Source organism: Castor canadensis, chromosome 2 (assembly GCF_047511655.1).
Source record: "Castor canadensis chromosome 2, mCasCan1.hap1v2, whole genome shotgun sequence".
NCBI classification, from domain to species: domain Eukaryota; kingdom Metazoa; phylum Chordata; class Mammalia; order Rodentia; family Castoridae; genus Castor; species Castor canadensis.
The window spans coordinates 135,264,022-135,276,146 of record NC_133387.1 but is presented as its reverse complement, the minus strand read 5'-3'; the positions used below and the strand labels follow the sequence as shown (position 1 = coordinate 135,276,146).

At 50.3% G+C, this 12,125-nt stretch overlaps 1 protein-coding gene across 1 annotated transcript in view; it reads right to left on the bottom strand.

The window, feature by feature from the left end:
* Duox1 (dual oxidase 1) overlaps window positions 1–12,125 on the bottom strand; it is a 33,929-nt gene that overhangs the window by 18,017 nt on the left and 3,787 nt on the right. Inside the window, exons 3-18 of the mRNA XM_074065868.1 lie at window positions 11,986–12,069; window positions 11,625–11,789; window positions 10,635–10,822; window positions 10,333–10,534; window positions 10,061–10,227; window positions 9,621–9,681; window positions 9,371–9,467; window positions 7,162–7,252; window positions 5,907–6,009; window positions 5,475–5,647; window positions 4,074–4,249; window positions 3,764–3,882; window positions 3,043–3,180; window positions 2,266–2,379; window positions 1,338–1,537; window positions 538–723 (exon numbers count right to left, since the gene is read on the bottom strand). Coding sequence (XP_073921969.1) covers window positions 538–723; window positions 1,338–1,537; window positions 2,266–2,379; window positions 3,043–3,180; window positions 3,764–3,882; window positions 4,074–4,249; window positions 5,475–5,647; window positions 5,907–6,009; window positions 7,162–7,252; window positions 9,371–9,467; window positions 9,621–9,681; window positions 10,061–10,227; window positions 10,333–10,534; window positions 10,635–10,822; window positions 11,625–11,789; window positions 11,986–12,069 — 2,264 coding nt within the window. The remainder of the gene's footprint in view (window positions 1–537; window positions 724–1,337; window positions 1,538–2,265; window positions 2,380–3,042; window positions 3,181–3,763; window positions 3,883–4,073; window positions 4,250–5,474; window positions 5,648–5,906; window positions 6,010–7,161; window positions 7,253–9,370; window positions 9,468–9,620; window positions 9,682–10,060; window positions 10,228–10,332; window positions 10,535–10,634; window positions 10,823–11,624; window positions 11,790–11,985; window positions 12,070–12,125) is intronic.

The following is a 12,125-nucleotide window of genomic DNA, read 5'->3' as shown; positions in this document are numbered from 1 at the left end:
ACCTATCCTAAAAATAACTAAAGCTAAAGGGCTGGGAGGGCATGGCTCAAGTGATAGAGCACCTCCTTAGCAAGTGCAAGGGCGTGAGTTTACACCTCAGAATCAACAATAAATATATATATATTTATACAATTATCAGTATATATATATATATTAGCTATGCATGCTTCTTGCCCCCTACTCTGTCCCTTCCCTATATAATCTGAGAGCTTATGTCATTATCCCCAAAGATGGGGCTGAATCTCCTCCCTCTTTCCTAGCTGATTACATTGGTTAGATTATTTTTCTGCCTTTCCACCATCACTTTTCTGTTTTATTTCTAGGGCAAGGGGCCAGACCTAATTTGTTGGGAGCCTCCCCACCCCAGGTTTGGACCTCTGACCTAGTACTCCAGCAATATAAAGTCTAGTGACTTGCTCAAAATTGTAACAGAGTTGATTACCAACTGAGAACTCAGAACTTCTGACTTCCCTGGGAGTTACCCCATGGTCTCATGCAGGCACACTCACATGGACAGATCTGATCCCAGGTACACACCTGGGAGAAAAGGTGCCTGAAAAAAGTCTCCAGGAGATGGCTGCGCTGCTCCCGTGTCACAGCTGCCCTCATGAGCTCCTGCTCCCGCAGCTCCCACTCCTGGAAGCTCAGGCCATTCTCCTTCAGAACACCCCGAAGGTTTTCCACCAGCGCTTGCCGTTCCTCCTCCAGGGTAAACAGCAGCACCTATGGGGATGTCAGGAGCAAGTGCAACCATTTGTCAAGGCTTCTTAAGGATAGGTGCTTTACGTGAATTATACCACATATACTCCCTCTTCTGTAGAAGAAGAGAAAATGGGCTTAAGTGGCTTGTTTACAGGTACAGAGTTAGCAAGCAGTCAAGGGCACTTGTACAAAGCCATTCTTCCTGTGAGTCCATCCTGGAGAAGGGAGGGGAAGGCAGGAAAGTCAAAGAATGGAGGGGACCATGAGCAAGGCATTCAGAGTCCATGGATCAGCCTCTAAGTTAGCACTCCTTCAAAATTCCTAAAAATTCACTAGATCTTGAAATGAGAGAATAGAGAAGAGGACCCAGCTTCTTCCAGGGACTTGTAGCTAGGAGTCCTTGTGAAAACATTCTTAGAAAAGGAAGAGGCCAACTGTGGCTGCCAAGAGTAAGAGGAGATCATGCCATCCCACAAGCCCAGAACGGTACAAACATGTTTCTCTCTCTACCAGGTACTACAGCCAGGGACTAGACGCCAGAAACCCTGCCTCTGGTCCTGCGTTCCTTCCCCTACACCTAGCTGCCTTCCTGGCTGTGGCTGTGGACATACAGCCAGGAGCCAGTTGAGCCATACCAGGTCATACTCCTTAGGGATCTTGAGCAGCAGGGTGCGGCGTCCATGGTTGCTGGATAGGATGAGGTTGACCTGTTGTGGGGGTCGCAACTGGATGGTGCGGAGCACAGTGAGCCTGCCGTCTACCACACGGATCTGGCCAGGCTGCAGGTGCACAAGCACAGGTCGGCAGGGTTCCTTGTGGCCCTGCCATTCCAAAGCTGGGGAGAGAGAGACAGATTGGGTCAGCTGGGGTACACCAGGGACACATTGGGAGAAAGAAGGCCTGCTCAGGGCTGCACTTAGAGCAACCAAAGCCTCCACGGCTTCTTGACCCTTCCTGGACACTGATTGTGATCCCCTTCCCAACAGTCCTGCTGTTTCTCTAGCCCATGAGGATAACTACAATGACTATGATTTCCAGAGTGCTTACTGTATGCTCAACAGTGTTTTATCACAAACCTATAATGTAGGTGCTGTTATCAATTCCTATTTTATAGATAAGAAGAACTAGTATTAGAGAGATTTTAAAAATCTACCTAAGGTCCAATTGCTGGTCTGCCGTAGTAGAACCAAGATTCCAACCCAAGTCTGACTCCAAAGCTCCATTAATCACTTCTCTGTTGCCTGCAATTCCAGTGTGAGGTGGCACAAAGTCTTTGGGGATTTGTGAGTCATCGTATCCTTGAAAGATCTAGGCAGGGGCTTATGACTCTTCCATGAGTCTGTTATGTTCCCTTAGTTTGGGATCACTGGGAAGAGCTATGGAAGTTGGAAGACTGCAGGTCCAACTTCTACGTAGTGCCATCATGGCTTTCCCCACCTGCCTTGGCCTTGTCTATAGCCCTAGAAATGAGATGCCTTTTCCTCAGATTCTTGGGATGAAAGAGGGAGCTGTAGCCCTGAGCCATGTCCTTCCAATCACCACTGTGGCCAGCCCCAGGCCTACCTTCCACACCCTCCACAAGCTTCTCAGACATGATGCTCTGGCGGGCCTGGCCCTGGAGCCTCTTGAAATTTCTCATCCGGAGCCGAGCGACAATCCAGGCGCTGAGCAGGCTCACTGAAGGAGCAGAGGCAGTAGGACTCTCAGGGGAGGGTGAGATGGAAGTGGCTCCCTTCTCAACTCCTTTTCTTGGCAAAAGTGCCTGCTCTCCCCACCTCCTAAGTCTGCCACTCTACTGGTTCAAATTGTGTGAGGACCTACTTTGCATCCCATGGGGAGCTTGGGTGACATCTAAGGTATCTGTCCAGTCACTCCTGATTCCACTACTCAGGTCCTTTCCCAGCCAGAGACTAAGACCAGAGTCCTTGAACCACAGGCTAGACCCAACCTGCTGGCCCACCCAGACACAGTCTTGCCAAAGACAAAGTCCCAGCAATGTGTCCCAGCACCTATATCTATCCCAGCTCTGGTTCTCAAGTGAGGATTTGCTTCTGACAGTCTCCTAGGCCCAGGTTCTTGAAGACAGCTATGGACTGTGGACTCCCCCAGGCTAACAAAGCTGGGCCTTGGGGGGAATATCAGGAGACCAGGGAGGCAAATCTTCCTGAAGCTCACTTATCTACATTCAGACACTTCTCACATTCCTGTGCCCTAATGTTTTCTTTACCTGCCAGAGGAACAATTCTCTGTATGGTTTGTTGTCATAGATGGAACCACCCAAACCCACAACTTAGTTTGCCCCTCTCACTTAGCCCCAAGATGCTCACCCATCACTTTTACCTAAGGGGAAGCAGCATAGGGTCCCAATGGTGAGCCCGAAGCCAAATCCACTGCCCTCAAAATAGTCCCGAACAATGAGCGGGACACAGGCTGGTAGGCCCTCTGTGTTGAGCTGTCTTGGCTGTGGACAGGGGTCTCCTTGGGGAGGCAGAGGAAATCAGAGTTCTGGGTGCTGGGCACAGGCTCTGGTACAGGATCAATGAGGAAAGTAGGTAGCAGAAGGGGAGGAGACACTCTGGGTAGTAGAGAAGGGTCTGCTTACCCCTGCCATTATAGCATTTGCCTACTTGGGTAGTAAGTGAGGTAAAAAACGAACTTCAACGTCCATCTCTCCCTCGCATGCACATACACACTACACACACACAAACACAAACATAGCACTTCTCTCATCGCTGCCCTGGGGTGGGATATCCTCATTGCAGTTGGCTCTCCTACTGCTACACCCAGCCCCAACTCCATCCCGGATGAATGTGAAGCCCCTCCCCAGGTCTTTGGGAGGGTCGGTCCTGCAATCACTCAGGCGTCTCTCCTGAGATTGTGCAGAGGAGAACCTACACAGCTGTACATGGCAGCCCTGACACCCAGAAGCCAAGTTCCTGAGGATAGAGGTAAAGTTCATATCTCCCTTGCAGTGTTGTTCAGTCACACAGAGCCAAGCCCACAGCTGAGGAAAGATAAGGCTCCAGACTCACACCCCTCCAGCCACCCTGTGGTCACTTACCTGCAAGCCAGAAAAAGACACTGGGCTGCAGAGCAGTGGGGTTCACACTGGTGACAGCCACTAGAACATCCCGTAGGGAAGTGTTTCTGATCTCTGCAATCTCTTCCTCAGAGAACAGCCTGGAGGTAGAAGAGTTGGGGAGAGAGATGCAGGTCCCAGGCCTAGGAACCCCATGAGGAAAGAGACCCAGAGGGGTGGAGAGGGACAGGGGGAAGCTGGAATCAAGGTTTCTGGGGCTACACAGAGTCAGGCAGAAGGTCTGGGACCCAAGACAAGGCAGAGTCTGAGATGGGGCCCAGGAAGGTCTTACCCATTCCTGGTGTTCTCAAACCAGTAGCGGTCACCATCTCGTAGCCTCACAAATTGGTCAAGGACGATGGTACTAAACAAGGGTCCAGGGTCTCCGTGGCTCTCCAGGAGTCCCCCTGGGAGCAGCTCCAGCCGAGACAGATCCTGGTTGTACAGGGCAGCTGTGGCCTCCAGTACCTAGAACCAAGAAGTTACAGGAATGAGTGAGAGGACCTGGCACCCAGTCTTGGACAGAGACAGCTCCCAGGGATTAGCCCCAGCGATAACAATAAAAAATGACAGTAACAATAACTCACTCCTAGAGAGTGCTTATTATGCCCTAGGTATGCTCTGAGTTCTTCATATAAGTTAAGTCATTTATGGGAACCTTTCCACAGACTCACCTGCCTATTTTATGAAACTGGAATGAGACAGCCAATCCCCTACATAATTTGTTCTTGAAATGGTATGAAAGTTGAAGGGACAAAATAAGAATGTGCAAAGCTGAATGGCAGAATGATGTGTGATAAAGAGTTTCTATTCTTTAGAACTAGAAAAAAAGTAAAAAAAAAATTTCCATGGGATTGAGGAAATCAGTAGTAGAGTACTTGCCTAGCACATGTGAGGCCCTGGGTGGCTTCAGCTGGCCTCAAACTCTCTATCCTCCTGAGTGCTAGGGTTACAGGTGTGTGTTCAGGTTACACGTGTATGCCCAGCACCAGCACTTGCTATCTAATCTTTACTTCAGTTCTATTCTCCATAATGTAAATAACCATCTGACCAGCTGAGTTCCAATGAAGTCAAATATTTGCTACTATGGGTATGCCTGATGATTCCTATCTTTATATAGGTTTTATAAAGTTTGTCAGCCCTGTGTACATGAATCACTTCTTTTATGGGTCTTTCAATTCTCCACTTTGCAACAACTCTATAAAATAGAAAGAGCAAAATGTAATAAACCAGGCACACTCTTGTAGAAACGTTGCTGTGCCAACCAAGATAGTAAGGCAGGCCAGCAGGCAACACCACTCGCTCAGGTGAAAACTCAGGTTGTAACAGCTGTTTCTAAAAAGGCAACCAGGAATATCAGTACATAAAAGCACAGTTTGTTCCTTGCTATACTCACTTCAGGTGGGGGTGTCGTTGGTAAGACTAAAGCAGTAATGTCTACTAAGTGCCTGGCATGCAGTACATGCTTAATAAAAGTTGACTGGAGCTGAGCCTTCAGTGTCAAAAGCCAAATCCTGCTGCCTTCGGTAATCCCCATCCTGGTGTATGAGATTGGAAAAGTGACCTTGGTACGAGTGCCCCTCATAACAAGTGCTAGTTTGTGGTATCTGTGTCTCACTGCACATCTTCCATGTCTGGGAATAGTGTGCCCAGGTCCTCCCTCCCCACCCTCTGAGTCTTGATTCCTCCTCACAGTGCCATTTCTCTGGGAGAGTGCAGAGTTGATGTCCTGCCAGTGGGTAATGGGAGGAAGGCCCAGTGCTGCCCTGGCCTTGGTGTAAGAGGGCAGGCCCAGATCCCGGCCCCGCTGCAGGCAGCTGGCCAGGTGGTCTGTTCTGGAAAACTTCAGTGGCCCAGGCCAGAAATCTGGAAGTGAAAGACCAAAGGGTCAGAGGGAACTGACAGCCACCAATGCAGCCTCCAGCCCAAGTCACTCCAACCAGCCCTGGGGCACCTGAACCATGCAGAGGGAGCCATGGTCAGCAGGTCAGAAGTTCTCTCAGCAGGGAGTGAGGTACAGGCCCTCAGCCCTGCGCAGCCCCTCCCTGCCTGGCTCTGCAGATCCAGCTTGATTTCTTTTCAAGGTCTAGAGATGCACAGCCTGCAGAGATAGCCTCAGGTTCACCTTGAATATCTTCAACCACCACATGATCCTCTCTCTCAGCGATCTGGGAGGCCATGCCCAGCAGCAGTGCATCCACATCTTCCACACTTTGTAGGTTTGGGTGCTTTGAGGGTAGAAAGGAGAGGGATGTGACTAATAGGACCAGAGGTTAAGTAGCCAGGCTTCCTCCACCATGTCTCCATATCCTTGGACCCACCCCGCTCTGTTGTTTGCTACTGGTGAACATTCCTCCCCTGCAAAGGGTTAATTCCCCACATAGGGTGAGTGACGTTCCATCCAAAGCCCATGCTTTGGGACTTAAAACTTTATTTCTCTCTTGAGAGATTTGAACACATGCTTGGCAAGGCACTAGAACATCTAGGTCTTCATCCTTACCCTGGTATTAACCAGCTGTGTAACCTTGGGCAATCTATAGGACTTGACTGAACTCAGTGTCCTCCCCTTAATAAAAAGGGACTTGGGCTAAAGGGTGTGGCTCAGTGGTAGAGCACTTACCAAGAATGCCCAAAGTCCTGGATTCAATCCCCACCACCACAACAAAACAAAGGCTCAGATTAGGACGATGCTGAGGCCTCTTTCAATTTAACTCCATGGCTGATTCTTTGCTTTCCTCCTCCTCTCTCCTTGGCGCTCCCCTCCTTCCTTTGTAAATATACAAAGTACTTGATTTTGCTTTCAATTAGTGGCCAATGCTCTTCAACTTCACTGACCTGGTTTGGATGAACAGACTTTTCTCTATAATCTCTGAATCTCTTAGAATCCCTTCTTCCTCCCCATATTCACACACTACCATGGGTGTGTCTAACTGGAAATCTTCCTTGGGGGTTGGGATGGCTGGGGTGCCCCAAGACTTCTAGAGACCCAGAGCTGTCAAGGGAGAAGAGAAATCTAGGAAGGGCAATGAATGTAGAGCTCCACTTGATCAGGCCCCATAGTCTCTCACACAGCCTGAGGTAAGGAGAGGGAACTGATTGACTTTTTTGTGTGGTAGTGGGGACCGAACCCAGGGTCTCATGCAATGCTAGGCAAACACTAAACCATTGATTTGTATCCCCAGCTTGGTTGATTTTTGACCAGGTCCATTTGGCTGCCCCCATCACACCTACCCATCCCAGCTGTCTGCCTTGGCCCTATTGCCCACTATCCCCACAAGCTGTCAGACACCAACACACGCAGCATACAACACACACACACACACACACACACACACACAGACACACACACACACACACACACACACACGTCCCACTCTGACCTCTCGGCTCCAGTAACTGTTGCAGACCCGGAGAGCTCTAGAGAAACTTGAGTTCCGACTGACAATTCTCTGGAAGTGGCAGCTGGCATTCCTAAAATGAAAGGAACAAGAAAGTGGTGACTAAGGCCACAGGGCCCTAATGTCAAGCATCAACTCTGGTCTCCAAGATTATAGCCAGGGGCCCCAAGTTATGTTTTCCTTTAGATGGTGTAGGCCACCTGAACTTGGTAGGTCCCAGACAATCTGACTTTTGGAAGATCCCTCTCCCATCATCAGACCAAACATCTAAAAATGCAGTCAGAGAACATTCTGCCTGTATGCCCTCCACTACCTCTGCTCCATACACACACACACACACACACACACACACACACACACACACACACACACACACACTGTGGTCCCTTGGTATCCACTAGAGATTGCTTGCCAGACCCCCACAAATATGAAATATATATAAAATGGCATAATATTTGCATATAATCTATGCACATCTGTACTTTAAATCATTTCTAGACTCATAACACTTAACACAATGTAAATGCTTTGTAAATAGTTGTTAGACTATATTATTTAGGGAAAAACAACCCTAAAAGGTCTGTACATTTTTAGAACAGAAGCAAGTTTTTAAAAAATATTTTTAATCTGAGGTCAATTAAATGCATGGAAGGGGAACCTGCCCATATGGGGGGCTTGTTGGATACATATTAAATGTATATAACACATATCTATGTATTTATATATACTCTTATTTATATGTTGTATACATAATCTTTTTTAAAATGAGGCCTTGCTATTTTGTCCTAGCTGATCTTGAACTCCTGGGCTCAAGTGATTTTCCTAGCTCAGTTACCTAAGCAGTTGGGACTAACTTGATTTTGGTTATTTAGGATATGGGATCTTGAGAACACTTTCCCAGGGTCCCCTTTAACCTTATCCTCCCAATATTAGCCTCCCAAGTAGCTAGGATTATAGGCACAAGCCACCGGTGCCCAGCTATTTTTGTTTTGTTGTGTTTTTTTGAAATGGGGTGTCACTATATTTTCCGGGGCTGGCCTTGGACTCCTGGGCTCAGGATGCCCCCCTGCCTTAGCATCCCAGATAGCTGGGATTATAGACTCGAACCATTGCAACCAGGTATATATATACATATTTAAAGTTTTTTGTTGTTTTTTTAATGTATACACACATTTTTGTAATATCTTTTTTTTGGTGGTGGTACTGGAGTTTGAAATGAGGGCTTTGTGCTTACTAGGCAAGCACTCTACAATGTAAGCCACACCTCCAGCTACCCATTTTTAAAGGATTTAAAAATTGTTCTTTGTCTGGAAGAATGGCTCAAGTGATAGCATACCTGCCTAGCAAGCATGAGGCCCTGGGCTGGCAGAATGGTTCAAGTGATAGAGTGCATGTCTAGCAAGCATGAGACCCTGAGTTCAAGCCCCAGTACTGCCAAAAAAAAAATTTTTTTTAATTGTTCTTTGTGCCAGGCAGTGGCACACATGCAATTCCAGCCACCCTAGAGACTGAAACAGTAGGATTGTGAGTTCAAGGCCAGCCAGGGTTATATAATGAGACTATATCTCCAAAACAAAAACCAAACTACCTGTCTATGGATAACCCAATTGCCTATGATGTTTTTTGGCTCTCATCAAGCATACCCAGAGATTTCCCTAGAAAAAGAAAAAACTCACCTATGAATTTTGTTTTTAATTAAAATGCAATTGCAAAAAAAAAAAAAACCCTGTAAATCGGAATGTTTTGCCTCATACACATTTACTTAAACTTGTATAGTTTTATTTTCAAGTTCCCTTTTCATTATTTTGGAGCCAATATTTTTCTTCAGATTGCATGGATTTTTAAAACTTCCAAAAGGGTATAAGCCCCCTCATCCTGTGCTCATAGCCAAAAACACCCAAGTGTCCTGCCAAGATCTGAAGTTCAGACTAGTGAGCTTCATGACACATCCAAGCCTCAAATTACTCTGCCTTTAATCGAGGGATGAACAGGTACACCAGCTGCAGGAATATGAACATGAAAGTTCTTAAAAGCCACAACGACACATCTTTTTAAAAAATTATTTTCTTTCCCTGGCGGAACGGACACACTTCAGACTGATAATCCCGTCCTGAGGGCTCCTGAAGACAGATTTTAGTTCATTGCCACCCTCAGTCTTCCCAAGACACGGTATTTGAGCCCCATCAGTCACCTCATGTAGACGCCAGGGGGCACCATGGTGGAAAAGAACTGCTCGGAGGCCGCCACGAACTCCGGGGAGATGCTGGGATCCAGAAATGGACGGTATCCTGAGGTGGGAGGGTGAGGGAGAGGACACAGGGATTTATCCTTCAAACCACCCATTCTACCTCCCCCCACCCATTGTCCTCCTGCAAAAACAAACAAACAAACAAACAAAAAAAACCCACCAAGCTCTCTCATTCTCTCTCCGCTTTCCTCACCTGCATACTCCGGGGGCGTTTTCTGCAGGAAGCTGGGCAGCCACTCATACAGAGCGATGTTCTGAAAGTCAGAGAGGGGAGAGGGGACACCACGCGGGGCTGGCGGGGGAAGAATCGAGCTCAAGGTGCAGAGGTGAGGAGCCCCCAGGGAGAGGCGACCCAAACCGAAGCGGTGAGAGTCCTTCCTCCACCCACGCACGTAACAGAGGAGTGGAGGGGTGGGCAGTTAAGTTGCAATCACAAGCAAAATCTCCAGTGAAAACAGCGTGTTGCCTCTGGTCATTTACAGGGGCTTTTCCTAGACATTAGCTCTCTGGGGAGAGGCGTGTTCCGGGAAGGGGCGTTTCTGGGCGGGGGCTGTGGAGGATGGGGAAGCTCTGCGGGGCAGCGGGGTCTCCCGTGGACCCGACGTGGGGGGAGCCGGTGGCGGTTCGGCCCACCTGGTAGGTGGCGATGACCCTCTTGCGCGCGTGCTGGAACAGCTCCTCGTCCCCCCAGTGCGGGTGCTCCCGGGCCAGCTTCTGAGCCCACAGGTTGTGGTAGCGGAACCACAGCAGGCCCAGCGCCTGCAGGAAGGGCTCCCTGTTGCCCCTCTGGGCCCCGAAGGCTGCATGGACGTGGGGGAGCAGGGCAGGAGATGAGCCGGCGTGAAGAAGCGGAGTCCAGCCTTGTAGACCCCCCACCCCCAGCCCCTGTGCGGGCCCGGTCTCACCGTACAGCCCCTGGGTCCCGCCCTGGCCCGTGGCGGGGTCAGGCGCCGTCCACATGAGCAGGGAGGCCGGCGAGTCCCGGGGGAAGTCGGGGTCGGACCCTGACGCCAGCTGTCCTCCGGAGAAGCTGCGCAGCGCGTCGCTCCACGAGTGCGAGGAGCCATAGATGGCGCTGCCGTCCAGCCAGCCGGTCACCTGGTTGGTCTGCGAGGGCACGGGGCGGCCGAGGCCGAGCGGGGTCAGGGAGCCTCTCCGTGCCCCCCAGCTCCCAGGCCCCAGGTCCAGCCCTCCTGCCTCGCCTCACCAGGTCCCGGGGGTTGCTGGGGCTCTGTCCAGTCTCAGGGTCCCAGCGGCTTCTTTGGAAGGGCAGCACCACGTCCCCGCGCTGGTCAGGGTCAAACACGGGGTCTCCAGGAGGGATGTGGATGTTGAGGAACTCGGCGGGGCAGCCTGGTGTTTCCACACTCACCACGTCCGAGAGCACGTGGTAGCCTGCCCACAATGCGGGAGGGGGCGCTGGACCAGCTGAAGGCCACTTTTTGCCCTGCCCCAGGGATCTAGTCCTTCCTCTCTTGAGGCTTCAAGAGTCATCCCCCATTATGGGCAAGTCCAAGCCTTGACCTGTACTCCCTCCTCATTCTTTGTGTCTCCTGGCCTGCCCATGCCTACACCTGGTCTAAGATGTTGTCATTGTCAGTTTGGCATTCTCCTTGGTAACTGGGAGGTACTCGGTGAGTGTGCCTTGGCAAACGGGGCTGTCAGCACCGGCTCCAACATGCAGCTGGGAGTGGCCTGCCTGCCAGCCCAAACTAGAAGTCAGATGTAGGAGCATAGGAGCTCGCATGGTTGGACAGCAGGAGCCACCCCTTGGTCACTGAAGTCAGGACACCTTAGCACTACCAATCTGACTTCCCCTCAACCCTCTCTACCACAGTCAGAACCCTTCCCTGAGCCTGTCCTAGGAGATATTGGGGCAAAAGGGTCCTAAAGGAGAGCCTCTAAGAAGTTCTTTTCACATCCTGCTTCTACCCTCACCCGACAGTCCAAAGTGGAGATGCCCCTTCTCCCTCTCCCCACCCCTCCTCTTTCTGCATGGGGCAGATTTATGCCTCTGCCAACTAGACTTCACCTTAACATGGGTCCTTCCTTCCTCAGCTTCCACTTTTACCTTCCCACATTGCCTCCTCCATCTCTGGCCCTCCATCACTTCTTTCCTCAACCCAACCCTTCCTCAGACATAGAGATATCCCACTGACCCCACTGGCCTCCCTCTCCCAGAGGCCAAAGTCCTCACCAAAGAAGACCCCCAGAACTGTGCGGTTTCGCAGAGAGGCCTGCCCTGCTGGGCCCCTCATGGCAGTATTGCTCAGGTCTCGAGGATTAGGCAGATGGGGTTCTCCCAAGGGCTGGTACACACCATCTGCATAGCTGGCTGGGACCAGACGCTGAAGCCGAGAGCCTGGAGTTAGAGAGGTAAGGACAAGGATTAGTCCTCAAACAGCATTCTTGGCATCCTTTCTCCCAGACTTACCCCCTTATCTTGAATCCTAAAACCTTAGATAGCAATGGCCTTTGCTGACACTTGCCAAACTTCTTCCCCACGGATGGCCACCACCCTGGCCCTAGGACTGTGTACCCACTTAGGCCTCACCTACCTTTGCTGCCCCATCTGTGCTCCATGAGGTTGTTGTACCATCCATCAAATCGCTGCACCTCCCAGGAAATGGAGCTCTGAGCTTCTGTACGAGAACAGGAGGAAGGGGTTAGCTGGGCAAGTCAGTGTGTGTGAGAGGCC